Below are 27,116 nucleotides of genomic sequence, written 5' to 3' on the forward strand. Positions count from 1 at the left end.
GCTCAGACAAATCCTGCTCTGTCTCGTCTCCCCAGGCATATACGGCTGAGGGCCCAGCCGCAGTCAGAGGGGGCTCTGTCGCCTTGAGGAGCAGACAGAGGCAGAGGTTGGCCTCCAAGGCCACTAGACACCATGCAAAATGAGCTCTGGAAACAGGCCCCTGGCAACCCTTACAATTGGCATTCCGAGGAAATTTGCCACACTTTCCACAACACTGACACTGGCCAATTCAAGTCGGGGGAAAAGTTCACTCTTGGCCTTAACAGGTTTCTCCCTAAATGCTACGGAAACAGCAGCTGGCAGGGCCCGGAGGATATGCGATTCAAAGGGGCTTTTGGAACCTGTCTCCCTTGAGTAAGACTGATTTTGTAATCATGCCCTAAAAAGGCAAAGAAAGACTCCATCTTCAAATTCTTGCTGCAGATGGAACATTTATCCAGGCAGCACGATGGGACACTGGGCTTCTTTACTTGGGTCATTTGGACAAAGCAGTTTCAGGAACAAGCTTACTACCATGTTGTAGAAGACTGCAGGCTGGCTTAGACGTTCCCCAGCTCCCGTACGACAAGGCCTAGCATGAAGAGCACCTTCTCCTTACAATGGAGCCATACTGGAGCATTAGACAAGCATCTGTCCGCCTGTCTCTCTCTGTGTCTGTCTGTCTCTCTCTCTGCCTCCCTCCCTCCCTCCCTCTCCCTTACATACCCTATACCTCTAAGCTAAAAACGTTTTTGGAAAGCATGGTACTTCCTCGTGGATTTATAAAACAAGATGGTTCTCTTCAGAAACAACCGCATTGCCAAAATTTAAATTCCAAAGTATTTCCAATAGCAGGTAAAGTGCTTAGGTGACTAAGGAGTTCATTAGTGTGCCACCTCCCCAAATGCTATGATCTTAGGAAACATCTCCAAGCTTCAGGGAGGCAGATTTCTGTAACAAAGTCCAGAAGGCCAGGCTCTCCTCAGGCAGCCTGCACAAACACACCATATGCAGTGACATCTGATATAAGGAAAATCTTCCTCATGATCTGAGATACTTAAAAGTGTAATGGGCTTGGTTTGGTGGGTGGTTCCCCTTGACCAGATGGATTTGGGCAAAAGTTGCATGACCACCCTGAAGGCCACTGTAGAGGTGATTCAAGTTCAGGGTTCCTTTAGAGAAGACAACCAAAGTTCCCACAATCCTGATAATACTGGGAGATTCTGTAATCCTGGTTAAGAGGGGCTACAAGATGAAAATAAAGAGAAAATGATCTCAAAAATTCTATGCTTAAAAGGATTCACTTCATCATCAACAGAAACTTCAAGGTTCCCTATAAGTTCTTCATTAAATAAAATAAAATAAGAAAATCCACAAGTGACCAAGCAGTTACTGGAGATACAGAATTAGATATCTTATGTAAATTCTTGTGGGAACCAATCAAATGGTTCCAAATATAAATAGAGTTTGCAAGAGTTAGCTGGTTTCCTGAACAGAAATCTGGAAGAAGAGTCAGCCAAAGAGAAACTCAAAGAACTGGGAAAGGACAAAGGCAGTGGTAGAACAATTTATGAACACTTGGAAGGAAGGGGAAGGTGTTTGCATCATCCCAAAGTTGTCTATAATCACTTCTTTTCTTACTCTCTTCAGCCTTCCTTGTCCCATCCAAAGGCCTTTCTCCAACCCCATTCTCCTCGACCTTTACACTTGGCCTCTGTCACTGCTGATTCCTCTCTCCTCCTCCATAATCTCTTCTCTCTAGATTTTCAGGGCATTACTCTTCCCTGGTTCTTCTCCTCCGACTGTTGCTTCTCAGTCTCCTCTGCTGGATCTTCATCTAGGTCATGCCCAATAAATGCAGGTATCCCTCAAAGCTCTGTCCTGGTCCCTCTTCTGTTCTGTTCCCAAGGCCTTTGCTTGAACTCCCATAGATTCAATTAACATCTTTATGCAGATGATTTGCAGATCTGTCCAGCCCTAGCCTCTCTCCTGACCTCCAGGCTCACACCCTCCACCTGCTGTCGGACCTCTCAAAATGCATGTCCTGTAGACATCTTAAATTCATTATGTTTGGATTCATTATCTTTCCCTCCAAAACCTCGCCTCTTGCAAATTTGCCTACTACTGCCCACGGTATTGCCATTCTCCCCGTCACTTAGGCTCACAATCTAAGTGTCCTCCTAGACTCCTCATTCTCAACTATTCTGTCCAAACTTGCTGAGGTCCAACATTTCTACCTTCATAGTATCTCCTGACCATGTCCCCATCCCTCCTATGACACCACAACTACTCTCTTTCAGGACCTCATCACTTCATGCCTGGACTATATAAATAGTCCCCTGCTTGATTTCCCTCCCTCAAGTCTCTCCATTCAGCGGTCACACCCATCTTCATAAGGTACAAGTCCAACTAGTCACATAGGCCCTTCTCCCCGCACTGAATAAATGCTAGGGGCTTCCTATCATCTCTAGGATCAAGCACAGAACCCTGATTGCCTTTTAAAGCCCTTCATAACCTAGAAAGGTAGGGAGGGGCCAGGTTATGGCCCCTTTCATGGCTGTGTGACTCAGGGATGCTTAACTGGCTTCTCTGGGCTCCTCCAAGCCCCAGCTAAATTTCTACCTTCTGCAGGAAGCCTTCCCCCTGAGACGACGACCCCCAATTTATCCTATCTTTAGCTTCTTTGTGAATATCTGTCTGCATGCAGTCTCCTCCCTCAGACTGGGAGGGCAGGATTCTTTTTGGTCTCTCTTTGTAGCCCCAGCACTTGGCACAGTGCCTGGCACATAGCTGTTGTTGTTCGTCCTGTTTTCAAAAAAGACTGATGACATCACGGCTAATGTCTTCACTTGTGTGTGAAGTGGGTTTAAGTAAGGCAGAACTGTGCAAAAGTCATCAGCCTCACTCTCTCGAGTCACTGAAGCCCACTGTTGGGACAAAAGTCAGGACTGACACATAGTAGGTGCTTAATAAATGCCTGCTGACTTGACTTGTTGCTAGACAAGTATTTTTAGAATGTGCTCATTAACACCGCATCCTGCGCCTGTGCCCTATCTTCAGTGTGTCAGAAGACCCCAGGGAAGGGATGCATCAGCCTTGGGGGGTGAAGAACCCAGACAGCAGAGATGAACACGGCGCCCACATGGTTTCCTGATGATTCTCTTTCCTGCTGTCCACTGCTTTCTGTCAGCAGTAATGAAACTCATTCTAGCAAATGACATACAATAATGGTTTAATTAGCAACAGTGTCACGCTCCAGTATACACCAAGAAATCACTTCCAGATGGGGAACATAAAAGATATTTACGACAAAAAAAAACCATCCCTTTATTGGAAGGAAATTTACATCTTACTCAGGTGTCCAATTTGAGGGCTCCAGAAGCACCCGATTTGATAAATACAAGGAAATAGGAAATTATTTTACATACCAAAGACAAAAACATCCTTTATTTCGACTGGTTTCCCAATATGCCTGTGTATTCGGTATTCTCTTACCACCACCATGCTCATTTTGAATTAAGATCCTGACTAGAACAAGACATACAAGCCATCTGCCTTCACCCTACAAGCAGCCTGCCTCTATCAGAGATGGGGAGCTGAGGCATGGTGGCTAGTGTATCTCTAGCACCTCAACACAAACCACGATCTAAGCACCAACGTCTGGCAGAGCTTGCTGGCTCCCTTGGCTGATTTGCCATTAGTTTGCTGGCTCTTTCTGGGGCTAACCTACAGGCCTTGTTACACTTTTCTTTGGGAGACTATCTGCTAGTGAGCTTGCTCGATGAACTGACTGAAATGTGAGAAAGCAGAAAGGGGCTGAAGGCCTTGGGAGGGAGGGCAGAGCAGCACACCTGGTTTTTGGGTGGGAAAAAAGAAGACCTTGCCTAATTCATTCTGTAATTGAAAGTGCAGGTTAGAACTCTCCAGGAACAAAGCAGATTCCATGCCTATCCCATCATTCATCAGTTCCGATGTCCATGCTATAGACAACATCCCTAATCTGACTTCTCCAGGCTAGGCTCTTCCTGCTCAGATGAGGTTTCTCAATTTTTCACTCTAGATAATCCAAAGGAAAGAACAACCAACGATGCAACCAAGATGGAAGGACACCCACAGAAGGCAACACTTTAGGGGGAATGTAAATGACCAATATTGTATGCAGATATTTGGCTTTAATCACTTTCAACTGTTTGGATTTTCTTCTTTCCTTGAAGGATCTGGGAAATTGAGAGCAGCAGGTACCTGTTTAAAGTTAACCAAATAACAAAGCTGCCAACTGTTGCTCTCATCAGGCAGGTTGCTCAGAAGTAAGGACAATGCTGCTGGATCTACTGTTCTGGGCTTGAATAAGAAAAGAGTCTAGTCAGCGTGGAAAAAGTCAGGCTTGTGGCATGGTTTCTAACATCGACATCAACTATAAATTTAAGCTGTGAGCAATCAGCAAAGAATATTTTTTGTGACATCTAAACTACCTCTAATATACAATAAACATATTCTGGTTAAAAAGCCAGTAAGATGTTTGTTTAAAGAAATCTCTCCATACCATCACAAAGCCCATTGTAGTGTTCAGCCCTGGGGAGCAGAGCATTTCATCCAAGACCTACTGACTCTTATTGGCCCCTTCAGAGAGGAGATGCTGGGGACCCAAGGCATTGAAGTATAAATGCGTCTTAGAGATCATCCCAGAAAGGGACCAATGAGAATGAAACAGCCTCACTAAATACTGAGAACTAGGCCTTTAACAACCTGCTGAGCCAGCTAGCTAAAGAAACCGCTAGGAGACAGAAGAAAATCAGAGATGGACTGAATTCAAACCAACCATCCCAAATATGGTGGGAAAGGGTGAAAGGGAGATGCTATCGGCTCCCAAGAAAGGAAGAAGTAAAACTGAGTTAGTGTCAGCTGAATTACTTTTCCAAAGCCAACCCTGTTACTAGCCTAACCCCACTGAAAGGGTCAGTTGCTGACCAAATATTAGATTACCCTCACAGCAGTCTTCAGTTTACCTTGCGTTAATGTCAAAATCAAATTGTAAATACTCTCCCAAATCCTGATTTTTCATCTGTCTCCCTTATCAATGTCCTTCGGTCTAAAAGGTCCAGGTTTGAAAAGCCCCCTTAATTAGGAAGAAAAGATCAAAAGTAAGGAAATGAATTCGGAAGACCAGAGTTAGGACCAATGAACCAAATCAGGGAAACAGGCTAACAGGATGGAATGATTAGCAGAGAGGCAAGAAGCCTATTTTTTGATTTTCAAAGGTGGATATTTTCTGAATTTCCCAGAACCCTTCCTCACCCTCTCTCTCCTTCCCAGGTCAGGTTGGCCTCCAGCTGCCATCGGATCTGTTGTAAACAAAGGGCTACATCTCCTTCTTCCTTCCCACACTCCCTCTGAAATACATACAACTGAATAAAGGACATGGGCCAACACGGGTCACCCTTATCCTGACATTATTCTCAGAGTAAAGCCCAAATTGGCTTCCAATGAAGTTGGTGTTTACAGACATTTCACACTCTCTGTGGCCACAGGAAATGGCTTCCTAATGATTGAGGAGGAATCATTTTTCTCTAGGAAGTCAAGGAGTTATTGTGCTATTATCTCTGAGAGCAGGTCAGATTAGCCAGAGAGAGGCCATGGGGATTGCTAAGGGAAAGGAGGGGCTGGCACAGTAGGCAGGCTGGAAGGCCTAAGAGCCAGTTCTTTCAGACTAATAGTTTATTTCATGAGCCTATGGTGCTATTTTCATTAGTAATTAAATAAGATGGCATTCCAGTTATGTATGTATATAACATTTGCCACTTCAAACTCATCTTAGGGATGGACAGGGGCAAGGACTGTATCTGAATTAAGGGGGTGTGGGGAATGGGGTGGAAAAGCAATGGAGGCAGCGGCCTGCCCACAGCCCCACCTGGTTGGCATCAATCCACCAAGTGAGATTCCTGGTTTTGCCTCCTACTCAGCCCAGTCCCACTCCTAAGAAGCCAAGAGTTACTGGGGAGAAAGGGAGAGGAGTAGAACAGAAACAGGAATGGGAAACTCAGTTATGCAACCCTACTAAGTAAGGATGCTGAGCAGAATCCTCTCCGCAAAGCAGATGTCTGTCTGCTCTCACAATGACCCCAATATATTCTCAGACACTCAGCCTCTGAGGGCCTGGCCCACAAGCAGAGGGAGAGCTTCCTGAGAAGGCTGTAGAAACCAGATCCTAAGCTGAAAAAGTGGGAAAGAGCAGAGCTGTAACTTGGCCAAATGGTAAGCCCAGGCACAGGCAAACCAGAATACGCTAGGAGAGCAGGCTTGGTAGTGGGCAGGCATGTACCCAGCAGCATCTGTCACTCCACATGCTCAGGACTGAGAGGTCCCTCCAAGGCAGGTCCAAAGCACTCCCAGGGGGCTGATTAGACATAGGATTCTAGATGGAGGGGGAAACAGGCTTTTTATGCAGAGTTATCAATGGGCAGTTTCAAGGTGAGGAACAAGGTCTGGTGCTAGTTGGGGGGATGGCTAGAGGTGGCATGCAGTGAGTCCCTAAAAATGACGTGACAGTGACAAGCTAGTGGATGAAAATAAAAAGCACGCTTCCACTTGTTCTGTCTTAAGACTCTGTTTTTAGGGATTAGAGATGGTTTTGAAACAGGGTCCCAAGCAATGGAAGACATAACCCAACCTGCACTCCTTTCTTTTTCTCTTACCAAACTGGCTTCATAGTTTAGGGAAGGAGTCACACACAATACGGCAAATGTACACTGTCAAACCCAAATTTCCCAGGAAAACATGAGGGGATTGATGCTCATGGAGGAGAGGGGAGGCCTAAGGGACTTCCAAAAGAGCTGCCTGTTGAGGGTCGGAGGATGCACCACTCTCTGGCAAAGGCGGCCCGGGCCCCTCTCCTGTTTGCTTAGAGTCTCTTTTTGATGAGTTTCTCCAATTTTCGAATGCGGGATGATTCTTGTTCAGGTGTTGGTGCCGTCAGGGACGTGGAGCCAGGACCCTCTGATGCTGATGGCGGGGTAGGCAGCCGCTGGCGGAAGAGTTCCAGCATGCTGCTCTGCTCGCTTCTCTTAAGGCCCTGGTGAGAGAAAAGACCCTGTGATGTCAAAGTCCCCACACTGCTGAGAGAGGAGTACATGCCAACTGTGCAGGGATGCGGGTTCAAGAAATGGCTGGATAGTCCAGGCCAGCCTCAGGCCCGCCTTCAGATCTAAGCACACTCCAAAGGGTACCTCTGAATCCTAGCCTGTCCCAACCCCTCATTTTACAAAGGATGAAGCTGAGCTGAGGTGAGAGGGATGAAAGGTCTTGTCAGAGGTCACGAGGCTAGTAACAGAGCTGGGATTTGGGCCCCAGCACCACGAATCCTTCTAGCATTCTTTCCACTACCTCATGCAACCAAACCTATGGCACAGGCAAGGGAGAAGGAACAAAGGGAGAGGGAGGAAGAGGAAAGGGAAGAGGAGGAAAAAGAGAAGGCCAAAAGGGGCAGTCCTTAGAGGGGCTGGGAAGGCCCTGGCTCTGACCTTCATGTCCAGTATCTTCTGGAAGGTTTCTGTGTTACAATCCGTAAGGAGTTTGATGAGGTTGTCAACAAATACCACCAACGGCTCGTGAGGGGCCATCACCACCTACAAGGGGAGACAGAAGAAACAAACAATCTGGGAGGCTGAGGAAGGTCATTCTCTCCCCCAAGGCCTGGCTGCCCACAAACCACTATGAGTCACAACCACAGTCTGACACCTTCTTTGCCTGTGACACAAGTCCTAAAGGACTAACAGACATTTATCTTACAGCCTTGGCTTCTGTTCTTGGTACGTCATTGATCCTGAAAGGAAAAGGGGCCCACAAAACGGTCGGACTGAAGGTTAATTATTGTCTTTTACTCTTGTGCAAATAGGAGAGTTTTCACGTTTTTCAAACTAAGAACACAAATTTTAATTGTTATATATTACCTACACAAAACTGGTTTTTTTTAGTTAAAAAAAAAAGCAGCAAACGATTGATACTGTGCACCCCCCCGCCATATGCCCACGTCAGCTTTGGAGCTTCCGCCGGGGGCCCTAGTCAGGGGCCTCCCATGGTACCCTCTCTATCTAGCCAATGGCAGCCATGCTTCACTCACTATCCTGCCACCTTCTTGCCATCCACCAAGCCACCACACTCACGCCCTCCCTCCTCCCATTTCCAGTTCCAACCATAATTGATTCAATACCGCCCCTGTTGCAGTATTGTATGTACCCTTTACTCTTATGACCCTGCGGCTCAACTCATCTACGCCGTGACTTTCCAACCCAAAATGTCCTTCCTTGGACACCACTTCTCTTTGCTCCATTGGAACAGAAGTTCCTGAAGACAGGGTTGGTTTCAATGCTTTCTTCTCAAGACTTTGCATGGGGCTTGGCACACATCAGGCACTTAATAAATGCTTATTTCACCAATTCCTGTAAATCTACACAGCCCTCGCCCACAAAGAGTTAAAATTAAGCAAATAAGAGCTATACAAAGCGCTCCCAGACATAAAATCTAACTCTCAGCAGAGGCCCCTGGATCCTGGCATGTCCTTTACGCCTTCCAACACATATTCTCTGGCAAAGAAATGCTGAGCTGGCGAGGAGTCATCAGAGCAGTGTCTACCCTCCAAGGTTTAAGTATTATCAGTGATACCCAATTTTTTCCACTTCAGAATATGGAATGTGAACTTTCTCTACCAGTTACTTTGCCTCCCTAATTATGTTCTTTTGGAGTACAGCAGCTAAGGCGGTGCCTAGGGCAGTGGTGCCCAACTCAAGTAGAAACAGATGCCTCTGGGTGGTATGTTGACTGAGAAAATCACAAACTAACATTATCTATTTTGTATTAGATTTTTAATTATTTTGTTAAACATTTCCCAATTACAATTTAATCTGACTGTGAGTTTGGCACCTCTGGCCGAGGGGCCCAATATGGGATTACAAACTTTCTGGGGTTAACTCACACTCCAGAAAGGTAAAGGGCCAAACAAAGAACATCACCTGTTGCCTGCCCCAAATGGACTTAGTCTCTGCGTCCTCATTGCCTCCTTGCCTCCTTATACAACTACCCCTGGAGCATCACAGGACTGAGTGTGAGAGAAGGGACTCAAGAGATTATTAGTCCAACCCCCTCATTTTTACAGGAGAGTAAACTGAGGCCCAGAGTGGATTTGTCCAACATCATCAAGAAAAGGAGCAGAGTCAAGATTCAGGCCCAGGTCTCTGACTCTAGTTGGGGCCAGAGGGGCAGCACGGTTCTCCAACATGGTGGAAAGTTCTCAGAAGGAGTCACTGTGGGGGAAGTGGGAAGGAGTGAAAGGGAAGAGAGAGTCTCCCAGAAGCCCAAAGCTGACAAAGGATGACCCCCTCCCTGCTGAAGGGCACTGTGGCTGCAGCAATGTTGGGGGGGGCGGTGTAACCATCATAACCATCGACCATTTCTTCTTCAACTCTCTCCTCTCCTCTAATCACACCCTGGCTGTCCCAACAAGTGGCAGACAGGGAAGGCTCCAGTCTCATGCTCTTTCTCTGTATCGCTCAATGCCATTCTCCTAAGAAGCAAGAGTTTGCTTCAAAGGAATTTTAAAAGCTCGACACATAAGCCATTCATGGCCAGCTTCAGCTACCACGACAGTTTTTCCACAGTTCCTAGGTGTAGGTGGCAGAGCAGCATTGTGAAGGAGCAGGTAACAGTTCACTGGGTCTGGAATTCCTCTTGTAAACTAAATGGGTCACTCATTTTCCCACCAATGACCTCTTCAAGACACCCTATTAATGTTGGCTGTCCCACAGACCTCTCAGCGAGGCAGCCTCATTACACCAGGCCCCAAGGCAAAGATTACGTGATCAAAGAGGCCTAACAGAAAATGAGGGTGGGGAGGGAACAAGCCATTACCTTCAGGATCATCTCAGCCCGGGTCATGCCCTTCACGACAATTTTGGTGTAGCTGGCAGGTGCTTTCCTTACCACCTGGGAGCCAATGGAGGGCAGATCCAGGAGGACCATCTTCAGAGAATGTGTATCTAGCAGCAGCTGCAAGAGCAAGAGAAGAGCTGGCCAGATCAGTGTCCAGGCCACTGTTTGTGGCTACACAGCCTCATTGCTTACCTTGAAACATGCTTGGTATCTACATCAGTGTCAAATGGGAAACTTCACACAACAGGAGGAGCAGCATCATTTTGCTGTTAGCTTTTTTAAAGACGTGTACTCACGTCGCCTAGGCTGCAAGTGTAGGGGCTGCTTATGGGCCCAGGCCTATTGGAGATCAGCATGGGAGCTTGGATCTGCTGGTGCCCACCTCACCCTCTCTGCTCCTCCCAGGGTCTCACCACAATGTGGAACACTCACCTGGGACAACCCACAGCAGCTCAGAACTCCTGAGCCCCAGAAATTTGCCAGGCCCGCCTCACCAGCAGCAGGGATTTATAGGCAGGCACTGCCATGCCCAGCTCTCAGCAGCCCTGGGGGAGCAGTGAGCTGGTTCAGAGCCAGGACCCAGGTCCTGCCACTGCCTTACACGGCCTGTGTGACCCTGAGTACATGACTTCCCCACTTGGTCCTCCAAGACTAGAAGCTGCAAAGAAGGTGGGCCCAGATCACAGAAAGGCATTTCCACACCTGAGAGCCCCTGTGTCTTTGAGATACCAGGTCCAGTCCCTGTCCCTGTATTCTACCAGCCACTTTTCCCTTTTCTGCTTCTTTCTGTATCTCAGCTGCACAGAGAGGGCAGCTGGAGGAAAGCACTACATTTGGTAGGCTCCTTCTGGTGCCAGCACATATGGACACAGAGTGGAGTCATGAAGACTTCAGATCTGGGGAGTAGCTGTGCCAAGCACAGGGAGCCCCCACTGCCTGGGCCTCCCCATGTCCCCACCTTCTCCTCATCTCTGGTCTCTTGGAACTTCTCAAGGGCCTGAGTCCATCTCTCTGAAGCCCTTCCTGCCTCCCCCCAACCCTCAGCTGATGGTGCCCACCCTCCCCAACTACCCCACCACCATGCTTTCCTCATGGCAAGCACAGAGTCCTGCTACACATGCAGTAACACCACCTGCCTCCTGGCCCTGCTTCCAGACACCTCAAGACTGAGCAACACCAAGAGATCTTGGACATTTGAGGGTTCTGGCTTTCATTGGCGGAGCTTCTCCCACCTACTGATCTTCTGCCTAGACTTACTCCCAAAGGAAACATCCTCCAGCCTCCCTTACCCTCTTCAGCCTCCTTACGTCACTCCATCTTTGTCCACCTCAACTCTACACCACCAGTGCCTACTCCTGATCTGTTTCCCCTCCCAGGGGGCCCCAGGAAGCTTCCTCTCACCTAGCTTCCACCTCTAGCACTCAATAAGCATTGGTTCTCCGAGGTGACACGGCATCTCTGGCATCCCTTCACTCATAGCTGCATCCTCCCTTCTACTCCTGACTCACTAATCCCATGGAGGGAGTCAGAAAGACTCCCTGCCATGCACTGTCACTTCCAGACTCTGTACTGACATCACTCAGCAATGCCTCCCCTTCTGAGGTTCGCTGTATCCACATCTTCACTGAGTCTAGATGCTGGTGGTCATTTTATATCGACCAGGTCACATCCTCTCCTTTTTCAGTGAGTTCAGCACCAGCTCAGTCTCGCTCTCCACCCCAACCAATGACGTGCCTTCTACCACCCTACCTGCCAGCTCCCCAGCCCTTGCATCGCCCATGACCCACTTCTCCACTCCACTTCAGTTACACATACAGGGGCAGTCAGAGACCACTGCCCTCACCTGCCACACCCCCATATTAAATGACTGTGAATTTCCATTACCTGTTCCCAGTCTTTTATCATGCCAGCTCTCTCCCACCACCTCGAATCCTCACCTTGACCTTTAATCCCTTGACCCCTCAGTAGACTCCCTGCCCATCACTCCTGTACTGGCTGTATGCTCCTCTCTGCCCAATACACGATGAACCATCCTCTCCTCCTCCTGCCCTTTCCTCTCTTTTCCTATCATGGAGGTGATGACCTTTGTCCCCTCCCTCCTCCCCATATCCAATCAGATGTCAAATCTTATCATTTCTGACTCCATAATTTACACCCCCATTTATCCCTTTACACGGCCACCAGTATAGTTCAGACACATCACCTCATCTGGATTCCTGCAATCCCTTCTTAACTGATGCCAAGTCTCTACCCACCCAGCCCACCCTCCCCGAGGCTGCTGAAGTGATTTTAAAAAGTACATTTCTGATCATTTTATTCCTCCTACTCAACAAACTCAATGGCTCCCCACTGCCTCTGGGATTAAATATAAGCCCTTCTACCTGGCATGTGAAGCTCTTCAGAACCTGGCTTCTTCCACATTCTCCTGTCTGTACGTTCTATACCCCAGTCATCCTGAGGCATTCAAGGTTCCTTACAGATGACGTCCCATTTCCCATCACCACACCTTTGCCCTAGCTGTGCTCTACTATGCCTGTAGTCTTTGCACTCCCTCCTTTCTCCTCTGTCTCTTAGAATCCTCAGCTTCCTTCAAGATTCAGTTCAAGCTCCACCTTTTGTAGGACTTTTCTAGTTCTCCCCCTCTCCCTCTTAGGTTACTTTGTATGCACCTTGTCCACATCAGTTCTAATCTATGATGACTGGGTTTACTTTTGTCTTTTTATCCCCAGAGACAAGCACAGTACTTGACACAGAGCAGGTACTTCATTAGTGTTTGCTGGGCATGAGACTCCTGTGGATCTATCTGTTAAGATCCATGTACCTTTGTAAGGTGTCCACGAGAACAGTGAAGATGCTAAAAGTGAGTAACTCAAACATTTTCAACACTGGCCAAGAAGAGAACACAGACAGGAAAACATACAAGAACCCCGCTCTCCCTTTTCTGTGGAGGCTCAAGTTTCATAGTGAATCCTGAGTTCAGGCTCCATCAACTTCTTGGCAAAGCTGAGCCGGCTGAGATTAGGCTAAGCCACTGCTTTGAATTTCACGGCCTTTGTTACAGCTTCGGTTACAACCTCCCCGGAACACAGTGTGGATCTGTTTTGGCCTCTGAGTCTCCCTTTGTGAATCTCCTGTCTCAGGTCCACTGCCCAAGTCCAGGCTGCTCAAGCTATGCCACCCACCCTCTTGGGTTTCCAAAGGCTGGGTATTATCTAGCAAGGTAAGCGTGGGCCAGGCGCAATGAGTCCTGAGAACAGCAAAAGGGGGCACTGCCTGCTTCCTCTCACCCGTTTCTCTTGATTCCCCCACTAGTATTTGGTCTCCCCAGCACCAATATAGCTACGTCTGCAATCCGAGAAAAATTCAACAGGATTTAAGAAGAGTTTTCTCATTTCTAAGTGAAAGTACAAGTGACTGTGGGTGCTACTGAATTAAACTGACATCCCACTTACCCACACACCTCATACCCACCATGATGGCTTTACCCTGGTGCTGAATTACTCAAATGATCTTTTGCGGGTTGGGACAGGGAGAAGGGAGAGAGTAGAAAGACAGAGAGGGAGAGGAGAGAGACAGGAGAGAAAGGACAAAGGGAGAGAACGGAAGGAGACAAAGGGGCTGAAAGGAAGGAGGGGGAAAGCGACAGAAAGAGTAGGCAAAGAAAAAATGAAGGAAGGGGAAAAAAAGAAAAGCGGCAGGAGGAGGAGGAGGAGGGAGGGTAAACCTGAGAAAAACAGATGAGGTATTGGATTGATGCAATAAAACAAAAAGATTGTGGTTATCAGACATTAAATCCTTTAAGTCGGCTAGCAATGACTTGGCAAAGCTGCAGGCACATGAAAAACATTTTTTTGGTGTGAATCTACTTTATGTTTCCAGTGGCCTCAGCAAATCTGGAGTCAGAAATATCAGATTAGAATGTGATCTGCTAAAGGGGACAGGAATCCAGGAATCACCCAGCTTCATCTCTGATGGCATTCAACAGTCAGTGAACAGATGCCACAGCCTCGAATCCCCAGATTCATATGCTAAAGAAACTGGAGACAACATGTTGGGGCATTATTCTGCTATTTCCAATGGAAAGAATTAGCTCTCTGTGCTGAATATGCAAGTCAGAGATTTCAGAACACTGGAAATCTTCAAGTTAGTGAGACTCAGTCAAGGGCTGATTCAATTTAACCTCCCGGGACTCTTGCTGGGGTTGTATTTTAACTTCAGTGATCACTGACTAGCTCGCTACCCTCTGGGGCACTAAGAGGCATTGGTAAGACACAGGCCTCCCGAGAAATCTCAGACCCCAGCTATGAAAAGAAAACACACGCAGGAAATAATTCACAAAGAAAACTCACAGAACCACTAGCTACTCTTATGAATTCAGAACAATCTGATGGGAGGAAGGCTGAGGCTAGGTAAAGGCCCTTCCTTCCAACTCGGCCATTCTGTACTTCTGGAATTACGTTACAAGGAGGGACCTGGGTCCCGTTCAAATTCACGTCATATTCTAAAGCAGCAAAATCAATAAGCGAAAGGACAAGAGCCCTATGTCTCTCAGGACTGAGGAGACACAAAGTACAAACAGTGGGAGGATGGGGTCTACGTGGGATGCTTCCTAGAGGAAGAGAGCAGAGTTTATTAGCATTGGAAAAAAGTTCCCCATAAAAGGGAAGTTTACCTCTGTCATCACAGGCATGTAACAACCCTGCCCCTAGGATTTTCAATTGGACAAATATGTATAAAGAGCCTACCAGATGAAAGGCATTGTGTGCTGGGGGAGAGGGCACAGAGATTAACACAAGAGAGTCCTGCCTTCCAAAAGCTTCCAATCCATAGGGAGGGAGGACAGGAGAGGGTGGTGGCTCCCAGGGCCAGTGCAGTGACATCATTAGTCCCTTAGAAGCAGCCCCCACCATAACACTCCCATCTCTGCTGCTCTGTTACCTGGGTGATTAACCAGGAGCCAATCCTGTCACGATTTGATTTCCCCTCGCACTGTGTTCTTGAAGAAACAATGTAAGGTGGAAAATGCTTACCCAGGAGTCTGTTTCTAAGGTTATTTTATGCAATTATATTTCTACAACGGATGAAAATGGTCTCTGTAACTACCCACAGCCACCTCAGCCCACCATGCTAGCTTTGGGAAGATTATTTTTCAAGGAGAGCTTTTAATAAAGGACCCTTGAACTTCTTCTCTTCCCTTTAATCAGAGGCAGCCAGTCAGCCTGTGCTAGAAGAGCATTCCAAGCCTAGGATCCCTGTTGCCCTTGCCATCAGCGGGCACCTGGGTGAGGCTGCCCAACAGTCTGGGGGCACATCACAAGCCAGTATTTTCCTCACCTGTTCTGCTCCCACCATGCTAATTGGCTTGCACTTGAAGAGATGATTGATGAACTTGGGAATGAAGGAGCTGTGAAAAGAGGTCAACACATCACAAAGTGTCTCTTGGACTAGAGAACCACCCACCCTTGCCCTCATTCCTCAGACCCACAGGAAGGGGAGTGAACAGATCAGCTCGACAAGAATTGTACGCACGACTGTTATTACATAAAGACAGAAAACAAACCAAAGACTGGGGACTTCAGAAGGATTTGGGCAGAGACACAGAATGAATGTGCTAATATGCTCAGTTTACCTTTGTAAAACACTCCAAGTTTTATGTAAGATTTGATAATTTATTTGATAAATGAGAGGAGAAGCCTGGTGTTGAGTATTAAGTCAAGAGGATCTTGGTTCAAATCCACCTCTGATGCTTGCTGTGTGACCCTGGCTAGGTGACGTCACCTCCAACACCGCTAAAATCACAGGCCCTTGGCTTACATTCGACTGCTTGCAGTTGGGGTTTTTGATGGTTAAGTTTATATTTCGAAATTGAATTCCACTAAACATTGCTTAAGTAGCTCTCCCATATGAGGCGCTGTGCTAGTGCTGGGGATACAGAGGTAAAAAGGAAAGGTCCTACCCTCACAGAGCTTACATCCTATCAGGGGCTAGGACATGAAAGAAGCAAGTAAAAAATGCAAATTCTGGACCAGAGGAATCTACAGGGGGAGAGGGTCTAACAAACAGGAGAAGGCTCCAGGAGAGGGCTCCAGCACAGTGGGCTGAGCTCTGTCTACAGAGGAAACCGTTATGGGGCTCAGGTGCAGAAATGCCAAAGGCAGAGGGGCTCGTGAGAGCAGCTCGAAGTCTAAGGGGAGAACCCAGAAGAGCCTCCCCCTCTCTGGTCTGGTCACACTGAGTACAGGGGACTTACTTCCCATAGCCAAAGCTGGACCTCCCGATTCCTCCAGGCTGCAGCAGCGTTTAGCTGCATCTAGCGGATGGTGCTAAAGGGGGTAGGGAAGAAGGAAGGCTGTGCCCGGAATGAGGAGTAAAAACACTGGCCACTGGAGTCAAAATTCTAACTGATGCTTGCTCCCTGTGGGATCCTGCGTAGGTCAATGAAGCTTAATAAGTCTCGGTTTCCTCCTCCTTAAAATAAGGGGTGAGACTAGAAAGCTTCTTCTGGATCCAGAGCTTTGGTCCTATGGTCTGATTGTTGCTAGAGAATAACAGAAAGAAGAAAGCCGAGGATGGAGAAGTGATTGCAGAATCCTCTCTCCTTCTGCCTGGAAGGAGATGGTGACATGATGGTGGCATCAGAAGGAAGACAGGAACCACGTGGGGAGGGTGCTGGTCTTCTGGCCCAGCCTCAGGCCAGGCCCCATCTCATGACAGACGCGTCTCAGCTTTGCAAGGGGCTTGAGGTCAGGCCCTTCTGAGTTCTTCCTTTAGACTGGACCTTCCTGAGAGGCAGGAGAGTTTATGCTCCACCTACTCAGTGGGGGCTTTATGGGACGTTTAAAGTGATGTGGCAACCCCAGGACATTAAGGCTCGTGCTGGGACCAGCTGAGAAAATGGATTTCTGAGTTCTCTTTATGTTCACTAAGGCAAGCAAGCCGCTGTGCAAGCCGCTGTGCAAGCCCCCTAGGAGGTTTTAAGCATAATAAATTTTCACTGAGACAGAATTTCTAACAGTGATTATGGGGAGCGTCAGGATATGATTTATCAGGTGGTGCTCTTAATGCAAACTAATGAGTACCCAGAGAGAGAAGAAGGAATGTTGGCTCTTAGTTCATTTGCCACAGTGCAAACATTAACGCCCCGCTGGAGATCCCACCATATCCTTTTCCTGACAAACTAGAACTGAAGTTGACTGTAAAACCCAGCCCATACTTGTTATTCCTTAAAGATTTATTGTTGAGAAAGGCAGGGGGAAAAACAACCTCAAAGCCTTAACTGAATACAAATTGGGAGCGATTTTTGGGAGAGAATCAATAGGCGGGCTGCAGGTGCATGCCTCATCACTGGGGAGCCCATGGAGTACAATGTGAGCATGGCCTGTGGGTCAGCCCTGGCAGACCCTCCTGGAGCCTGTCCCTGGTTCCTTCTCCAGAGCTCTCAAAGGTCTGAATGCTACTCGGCTACTTAGAGCTGCCTGACTCTCTGATGGGAGCTCATCACTTCTTCCGTGCCACAGAATCCTCTGGCAGTCACAGGATGCGTGTGGATCAGACCCCTTATCACAAGAATATTTGTTTATCTTCACTCATCACTGAAGGAAATGTTAAATTTCACTTAGAGGTTAGTGAAAATAAATGCAATCTTTTCTCCCATCCAAGTTCATGCCCCCCTGAAATGTATCCACAGAAAGGAAGCCCAGGTTAAGAAGGCCTGTTTTATGTACTTGAACTGGCACACTCTCAGGGGAAGCCAGAAGCCTGCAAGACCCGGCTGGAGTCAAGCAGCAAGTGCCTATTGCTTCAAGGGGCCAACATTCCTATGTTCAAACTCATGCCTGAAGAAAACCGTGCACAAGTTCCTGGAGACCACAGGGGCCTGTCCACAGGCACTCTTCCTGGGCTTTCCCCACTGCAGCTGCTTTCACCCATTTAAGAGGCACACATGTCACTGCCTATGTGTTTGGTTTTGGCCCATGTGCTGGAGCTGGGCATCTCTATCAGGAACAATAAATGTCACAGATCCTGAGCTGGAAGGGACCTCAGACTACCTCATTTTACAAGTGAGGAAACTGAGGCCTTCACCTGACCTGTCTAACTCCCTCATTTTATAGGTGCAGGGAGGTAAAGGGATGCACGGGCAGGAAGCACCAGAGGTAGGATGACGGGTTTTGCCTTTCTTTGTATCCCCAGCTCTTAGCATGGTGCTTAGCACACAGTAGGTGCTTATGATAAACACTGGGTGGATGAGTCACTAAGCCAATACCCTAGGATTTGGAGCTCTTCCACTAGACCAAACTTCCTGGGAAACAAGGCTGCATTCAGTCTATCAATAACATTTTAAAGAGAACCAAATATATGACAGGCCCCAAGCAGAAAGCAGGCACAAAACCAAAATACAGACTAGACGTTCTTAACTCTGTGTGTGCGCGCATGTATATGTGCGCGTATGCGTGCATGGGTGTGTGTGCATGTGCGTGCGCATGTGTGTGTGCCTATGCGTGCATACATGTGTGCATGTACGTGTGTGTGTGTGCGTGCGCGTGCATGTGTGTGCATGTACGTGAGTGCGTGCATGCGTGCGTGTGTGTGTGCGTGCGTGTGAGCGTGCATGTGTGTGCATGTACGTGAGTGCGTGCGTGCATGCGTGCGTGTGTGTGTGTGCGTGTGCCTATGCGTGCATACATGTGTGCATGTACGTGTGTGCGTGCGTGTGTGTGTGTGTGTGTGTGTGTGTGTCCTGGATGCTTTGGGCAGCAGCCTGGGGAAGTCCAGGAGCCCCATCCCAGAAAAATGTTTGTAAATGCATAAATACAATAAACAGGACAGTAATGGAAACCAAACCATCAAGACAGGGGGAAATAAAGGTGTCTCCTTCTTTGCGATCCAAATTCACAGACTCCTTGAAATCTCTCCACAGACTGGTCCATGGACTCTATGTTAAGAACCCCTGAGAGAGAATCTATGGCCCCTGTACTTAAAGAGTTTCTAATATAGTTGAGGAGACAAAATACCACCAAAAATAAGTCAGGAAAGGTCTTGAACATGCATACCAGGAGACCGGTGCAGCTTGGACAAAACCTCAGCTAATAACAGCAGTGGCATTTCTACAGCACTTGAAGGTTTGCAAAGTATTTCACAAATGTTATCACATTTCACCCTCACAACAAACCTGGGAGGCAAGTGATATCAGGATCTTCATCTTACAGCTGAGGAAACTGAGGCACAGGGAAGGTAAGTGACTTGCCTAAGGACACAGAGCTACTGTTATGTTTTCAAATTTGAACTCAGGTCTTCTTGACTCCAGGCTAGTGGAGTCCTCTGCCACCTTGCTGCTGCTGATTCCCCAATCACTTCCATTTGGCTGTCATATTTTCTGCTCTACTGACTCTAATGATGCTCTTCTTAGACTAACACTGAAGTAAGTCTGCCTTTTCTGGGGAATGCCTGGGGGGTTGGGGGGTGGGGGTGGTTAATTGGGAAGAATTGGCCAAGACCATGCTAGAGGACAGGTCTGTCTTAACAAGAGGGCCAAGAATGGTCCATGGTGAACTGAGTCACCATCAGACAATGGAAAACACTCTACTTTTTCTCTTAAGAAAAGGCAAAATGGTAAAAAAGAAAAATCCTGGACTTACTTTGCAAATTTGATGCAGAACTGAGTGAAGTACTTGCGTGTGGAGGCCAAGTTGTCGCGGATGATGGGGACATTCTGCTTTATATGGAGAATCACAGAGGTGACGTATGGACTCTGGTCACCAACATGCTCCACATTTTGCCACTGCATCTGGAAAAGGGAGTATAGAGGAAGAGCGTGAGTCCTGGAGCGGGGGGGGGGGGCAGGCAGGAGGCAGGAGGCAGTGCATTCACAATTGGTGGAGATGGGGCAGGGGGAAGAGAAGAGTCTGAAACCTTGGGGAATTCACCTGGTTGCCAAAGGCATCCATCTGGCTTGCTTGGGTGGGGTAGGGTGTGGGGTTGTCAAGGCACAATGTAAGAGCATGTACTGTTCTTAGCCCAGACATCCATTAACAAAGCCCATGCCTTCTCTCATCTTGTTACTCATGCTTGGAACAATATTTTCATCTCCAACAAAATTACATCCACTTAGGGAATTTAAATGTTGTTTTTCCGGGGCAGAGCCAACTGGGGATCCCATCTGTCTGTCAGCTACCCTAGCCCTTCTCACGGGGATTACATCAATTCATCATATGAATTTTGTGAAACTTGAAGTTACACAGAAACAAGTCTATGAATGGATCCTTTGTGTGGAAGAGGATCCTGTACGTGCCATTACACTGTCTTTGAATGTATTCTCTTCTAGTTTGAGGACCCCCAGCAAATGCTCCACTTAGTGCCCTCTCTCCGAGTACACATTCAAAAAACCTTGTACACTCAATGAAGACTGAACGGAACCATAACATATACCAAGCACAATTCTCTACCCAAAATGATATGTGTTTCCAGCCTTCAGTGTTCAAAGCCAAAGCTTGTATTACTCCAAAAGAAAATAAAACAAGGGGAATTATTATTCCTGAGTATCCAGACCATCAATGGTCTGTTATTAATTACCTGTAAGGTTGGACAGAACCCATGATGCAAATGATCCAAAGCAACAGATAACTGAAAAATGCGACATTCTATGATTCCTACCCAATCTTAGCTACGTTTTGCTTTAGTGGATAAGAAAATAATTTGCACCACTTAAGTGTACATGTATGGGACAGCAGGGAGATGGAAGTCTGGTGCCTCGCTGGGAGGCAGGGAGAAGCCAACCTAGCATCAGAATCTGGAGGATGGGTCACATTGTGACGGATTAACAAGGAGATCCTACTTATCTATCAAGGTCCAACCCAACTAACAGCTCCTGCCAATCTATCAATCAATCAGTATTTATTAAGGGCTAACTATGTGCCAGGTACTGTGCTGCGGGCGCCCCTCTGGGCGGCCACTGGAGTTTAAGTAGAGGAGCAGCATGATCGTATCTTCCATTTAGGAAAATCACTCCAGTGGCTAATCAGAGTAGACTAGAGTGGGGAGACACTGGAGGAAGGCCGCTATTGCAATAACCCAAGTGTGAGGTGACAAGGGTCACTACATGGTAGCCATGCCAGAGGAGAGAAGTGGGCCTATCTGAGGGATGCTGCGAAGGTGAAATGGGCAGGTCTTGGGAAGAGCTTGGATGTGGGGGGTAAGAGACATTGAGGAGTCCACTGTAAGTCTAAGGCAATGGAAGGAAGATTTAGAGGAAGAGATGAGTTCCATTTTGGATGCAATGAATTTAAGACTCCTACTGGACACCCAGTTCAAGATGTCTGAGAGGCAGATGGAGGTCAGCAGAGAGATTCGGGCAGGAAACATTGATCTGAGCCTCATTAGAGTATGGTGATTAAATAGAGATGGTAATTAAATCCCGGGGAGCTGATGAGATCACCAAGCCAAGTAGTATAGAAGGAGAAGAGGGCCGAGACAAAACCTGGAGGGCACCTATGGGTAGAGAGAGTGACAGGGAGTGATCAGAGAAGGTAGGATAAGAACTAATGATATCCTAAAAAACCAGAGAAGAGAGTATCAAGAGGGAGCAGCAGTGTCAAAGGCTGCAGAGAGGTCAAAGAGGATGAGGATTGAGAGAGGCCTCTGGATTTGGCAGCTAAGAAGTCACTGGTAACTTTTAGAGGGAGCAGGAGGCTCTGGAGGAGAAACTGTAACTCACCTCCAGTTCTTGCTTGTGCGTAATGTTTCAGTAGAATGATAAGATCGGAAACTAGATCATAAAGAAGAGAATAGGAGGAGAGAAAGTAAGGGTATCTGTTGCAGACCGCCTTTTCTGAGGAATTTAACTATAAAGGGCAGAAGAGATATAGGATGATAGTAAAGATGGAAGGATCAAGTGAGGTTTTCTTAGAATAGGGAAGACATGGGCATGTTTGTAGGCAGCAGGAAACAAGCCAGGAGACACAGAGACACTGAAAATTAGTGGAAGAGTGGGGATGATGGGGCTCTGCCGAAGACAGGACAGAATGGGATCATTTGAACAAGTAGAGGGGTAGCCTTGGCGAGGAGCAGGGCACTTCTCCATGTGAGACAGCAGTGAAGGAGGAAATGATCTCTCTCTCTCATGTGACCTCATGGTAACCAGTACTACTCTTAGGCACTTCTCCCAGGTGAACCTGCACTGCACTAATTCGTCTACTGGCTCCGGCTCCTGGAGGGTCAAGACTGTCTTATTTATCTCTGTATCTCTTCTGGGGTTAGCAGAGATCATTGCACAGGCTGTAATGAGCAGTTTGAGCAATTAGTTCACATCTGCTGAATGAATGAAATCTAGAAAGAAAGGTCCAAAGTAATCCACGCCTCTCTTGGCCTGTGTGGTGACTTTCTCTGACCAGGACGGCAGTGTCCACCTCCACTCCATTTCTGTTTTGGAGCCTGGGTACCTCCCCTTCTCTCCCAGGGTGGAAGTACAGTGGCCACTTAAGGGCTCAAGCCTGGGCTGACTGCACAGAAACTTCAGCCTGCTCCGTTTTTCCAACCTGAACGGAACCTTAGGCAGACTGATGGCCCACCAAATTGGTGCCAGACTTAAGTGGCCTTAGCTCTCCAGAATGCTGAGGCTCCAGGGACCTAGCAGCCTCATCCTTTCCAGCAGCAGGGACCACAGGTGTGCTACCCACCACCAGATCATGTTCTACTCAGACCTTGCTCGCAGTAGGATGTGGAAGATAAGGAATGGCATCTCTTTATGGCCTGCCTAAGTGTGGGTCCTTTAATAATGAGAAGAATGAAAGTAATTCTGCTAAGTTGGCCTCCCAAAATGATGCTGACCCTTCCTTCAAAAGAGTATCAAGCCAAATACTCTGTGCAGAAATGGAGGTACGGAGTGCTGAGGTCTTGATGTTTCTTGGCAAGAAAATAGGGTTCTTAGGAGAAGGGGGAAAAAAGAAAGATGATGTGGATGGTTCTGGAGCTTCTATAGAGCTCCAATGAGCCCATGAGCTAGTATTTCTCCATACCAGCCACCAGTGCTGTGCTGCTCCTCCAGGTGGGAGCTTCACACATGTGCAGGACAGAGGATCAAATTTCCAACCAAAAAATAGCTTAAGAATCATCTATTCAACCAACTTCATCACTTGACAGAGGAGAAAATGAAGGCCTAGAGGTTTAGTATGTTGGTCCAGGTCACACAGCACTTAATGGCCAGAACCATGACAGACACCACCAGACAGGTCCAGAGGGTCTAGGCTGTTCCAAAGAGTGTTTGTCCAAGCTGAGATAAATCACTTTATCAATGTTGTGCCCACACCAATCTGAATGCCTTCATGCTTTAAGACAAGGCTCTTAATGAGCTGTCATGGCTAAAAAACAACGAACTACATAGTGCCCAATCCCCTGGTGATCAGCCTCTCCGTACTTCGCTGGGCTGGTCCTTAGGAGGACACAAGGTCCATCCTGGGCATGTCATCAAAGCCTTCAGACCTGGCAGGTCTGGCGTGACAGAGCTTGCCCTTGGGCAGGACCCAGGGTCAGCTCTATCCCCTAATGAGGCCCTGGAGGAGAAGCTGTAACTCCTGCTATGCGTAATGTTTTCCTCATTACTTTTTTATCTTATTACCACGGCTTTTCCCTCAATCTGATTTTAGGGAACTGACTCCACCCAAATGATGAGAAAATCCTTTAGGTGATGCTAAATGATCTCATTAGGGAGAGGGCAAAACCTTCTTATGCCCTTTATATCTCCAAGTAATTTCTTTCCTCCCCACCCCTGCCTCCCAACCTTCTTTAATAAAATTTTTTAAAAAATTAAGACTGCTTGGGAGATGGAGGGAGGAACAAGGCAAATTATGCTAAAGATATTTCCTAGGTGACCGTGGGATGCTTTCTTTGTAATGCCATCAATTTACAACTAGCAACAGCTATCAACACAGCAACAACACTATGGCATATGTTGGCGGCCGCTGACGTGGGAGAATCACCCATTCATAAGCACCTAATTAAAAACTGCAGTGTTTCCATTTGGAGATGTGGAGCCCCAAAAGCCATGGTGAAATGGTGAGGAAGACTCCTTCCTCCTCCCTTCCCCTTCTGATCACATGATAAGAGGCAGCCTTGTATGGTGAACAGAAAGACAGCCATGGAAACAGGGAATACTGGGCACACATGATGACTGCGTGACCTGGGCAAGTCACTTAATCTCGAGTGCACTAGGCAACTAAGACTATCTACTGAAGAGACACTAACATGCACTGGTAGAGGGAGTTTCTTCACCTGGAAGTTCCCTCTACCAGGTCTAATCCCTATTCCAGTCCATTAAATAGTAGACACATATGTGCCCATTATCCCCAAAATGAGAAGTCTAGCTACTTCTAATAATGGCTGGCCACTGTCAGGCCTGGCTGGGCACTCGGGCCAGTATTTAACATGTCAAAAATCTGTGGGATTCTTGTGGGAACTCCCACATCGGAGTAGCCTGAAGCCAGTCTATACCTGAGCAGCTAAGTTTCAGAGGCTCAGCAGCAAATCTGAGAAGGAAAGGAGCTGCTGAGAAGCATGAGCTGTAGGATCAGAATCCAGACCTTTCTGACCCCATGTCCAGCACTCTATCATTGTGCTATCCTGCCTGCAAGGATCACATCCACAATACAAATAGGAGACAACTTGATACGATATCTGAATACACAATCTAGGCAGTTGGTCTAGCTTAAGAAAGTCAGGAAGGGGAGAGATCAGTGTGGGCTGGAGTTGCTATACATAGACTTCAGTCAGTAGGTCGAGAGACATTTATTAAGTGCCTACTATGTGCCAGGCCCTACACTAAGCATTAGAAATAAAAGTACAAAAAGGAAAGACAGTCCCTGCCCTCCAGGAGCCTCGCATCTAAGGAGAAGACAACAGACAAAAGGAAGCTGAAAAGGGGAGTGGGGAATGCAGAATGAAGAGACAGCTGGCCTGGGTGCGCTCCTTAAATGGAGGCTTTAGGAGGAGCTCTCTGCTCCACCTTCCGACTGAGCACAATTGAGCTGGATCTTGGAGGATGCTGGGCTGCAGATCAGTGTCCAGGCAGGGCAATCAGTGAGTACCAAGTGAAAACCTCTGTTTGAGGAACACAGCTTTGGCATGCACCACGGAGGCTGCCCTGTCACTCACTGCCCCCAATGACTGGAGAAGGATTTCAATGGCTTTGGTTAGAGAGAGTGACGGCTCATTAGCCGTCCTGGCCAATCTGTGGCTTTGGCTGTTGACATCCCCTGACAAACAAATCTACTGGTAAAAGAAATCCAAGCACTCCACTGGCCTTTCATCCAAAGTAGGTCTTGTTCCTTAAGGTAAGGATGATATAAACGTATTTGGATTTTTAAAAGTCAGGGCTGGGGGGAGGGTGGTAAACAGTAGCTCAACTGGAAGAAAGAACAAACATCATGAAAAACCATCAGTGGAAATATGAACCTAACTTCTGGTAAACTTTGCTCCTGACATCTTCAATGGAGTTTTCCAACTTTCACGTTTTTCCTTTTGTGCTTTTCTTGGGATTATTCCAGCTGGTATTTAACTGGCAATGAGTAAACAAGAAAAAACAATGTGGGAAGAAAGCAGGACCCAAGAAGCAGGGAAACGAAAATGCCAGATAAGGAAAGTAGTGATATGTTGATTGAGGAGAAAATGCTCGGAGGGCAGCCAGGATCGGCATAAATGAGAAAAGGTGAGAGGTAGAGGAAAGAGGAGATAAGGGGAAGGATAGAGAAAGGGGTGAGAGAGAGTGGAGAGGATGAGGAGAGAAGAAAGGAAAGGAGAGAAGTGAGGGAAAGGCTTGAAGGGGAGGGGAAAGGCGGAGAAGAGAAGAAAGGGAGGGAGGCTGAGGAGAAAGGTAAGGAGAAGAGAGACAAAGGACGAGACAAAGAGGAAAGAGGAGGGAGAAGGGGTGAGAGAGAGAAGAAAAAAGGGAGGGAAAGAAAAGAATGGCAGGGAAGAGAGAGGGGAGACAGGAAGAAGGAGAAAGAGAAGAGAGGAGAAGGAAGAGGAGACTAGGAAGTATCGCTCTTCATAATGTCAGAAGGCAAAGACCCAAAGGCAACAGTAGCTTTAAAAGTAATGTTCCACACTGCACTGGTGGTGGAGATGTGAATTGGTCCAACCATTCTGGAAAGCAATTTGGAATTACATAAAAAAACTGACTAAAATATTCAAAGTTCTGCTAGGCATATATTCTAAGGAGCTCAATGATTTTCTTTTAAAGGCCCCATGTGTAGCAGTATTTCTGCTGAGCGGCAGATACCTTCAATCTACTCTGTATTTACACTGTGTATGTTCTGATTTATAGGTCTATCACCTCCCCTACTAGAATGGAAGTCCACTGAGGACAGGGCCTCTTTGTTCCTCACAGTCTTTGTTCTTCTCAGTGCATGCTTAATAAATGCTTGTTGATACACCATACAGAAAATAGCTCAACAAAATGTGGCACATGAATGTAATGGAATGTTACTACGCTGTAAAAGAGATGACTTCTAAGAATTCACGAGAACTGGTACAAAATAAAGTAAGTAAAACCAGGAATGCTGTGAAACTAAAATGACCAAGCTTGACTGCAAAGACGTAAGATGCCTCCCCACTTCTTTACATTAGGGACGTAATGTACTATAAATAATGTCGGGCTGTTTTATGTTCTGGTGGGTTCTGCTAGACACTTCCTTGTTCCCACCCCATCTTCTTTATTCCTCATTATGAAGGATGGATCTGGGAGCAGGGAGGAGGAAGGGATAGATAGTTCTTGACTTTAAGATACTTTAAGAAATGTAGATGATATAAAAACGAAGATATCAATAAAGTGTTATCTTGAAAAAGAAATGAGGTCAAGTCAACAAATACAACGAACCTTTTATCATAAAAATAATCATTATAAAAATCTGCAGAATGTTCCCCTAAGTCACTGACAGGTTTGAGGTCTGTCAGTTACCCTCAACCTGGTTTAGCCCCTCGGAGGAGATAGGTTTAGCGGGGCATGGCCACTGTGCACCTCCAGCTTCTTGGAGCCACAGGTGAGAATTAGCTGAAGGTGGACACCAAAGGTGCCCTCCCACCAGAGCTGCTAGCACTCCCTGAATACCTGACCAAACCTTGAACTAACTCTCCCCAGTCCTCGGGTCTCCATTTTCTCTGTGCCCTCTGGATATCTGTTATGCAGTGGGAAAAAGAAATCTCTCTATTTTTGAGTCAGATGAGTCCCA

General features: G+C 47.1%; 1 protein-coding gene across 1 annotated transcript in view; it reads right to left on the reverse strand.

Annotated features, from left to right (window-relative positions):
- Nucleotides 1-3,194: 3,194 nt before the first annotated feature.
- VPS53 (VPS53 subunit of GARP complex) overlaps nucleotides 3,195-27,116 on the reverse strand; it is a 146,203-nt gene continuing 122,281 nt past the window's right edge. Inside the window, exons 18-22 of the mRNA XM_036766701.1 lie at nucleotides 19,536-19,684; nucleotides 15,235-15,304; nucleotides 9,880-10,017; nucleotides 7,497-7,601; nucleotides 3,195-7,048 (exon numbers count right to left, since the gene is read on the reverse strand). Coding sequence (XP_036622596.1) covers nucleotides 6,878-7,048; nucleotides 7,497-7,601; nucleotides 9,880-10,017; nucleotides 15,235-15,304; nucleotides 19,536-19,684 — 633 coding nt within the window. The 3' untranslated portion in view covers nucleotides 3,195-6,877. The remainder of the gene's footprint in view (nucleotides 7,049-7,496; nucleotides 7,602-9,879; nucleotides 10,018-15,234; nucleotides 15,305-19,535; nucleotides 19,685-27,116) is intronic.

This window comes from Trichosurus vulpecula, chromosome 7, assembly GCF_011100635.1.
Source record: "Trichosurus vulpecula isolate mTriVul1 chromosome 7, mTriVul1.pri, whole genome shotgun sequence".
Lineage (NCBI taxonomy): Eukaryota > Metazoa > Chordata > Mammalia > Diprotodontia > Phalangeridae > Trichosurus > Trichosurus vulpecula.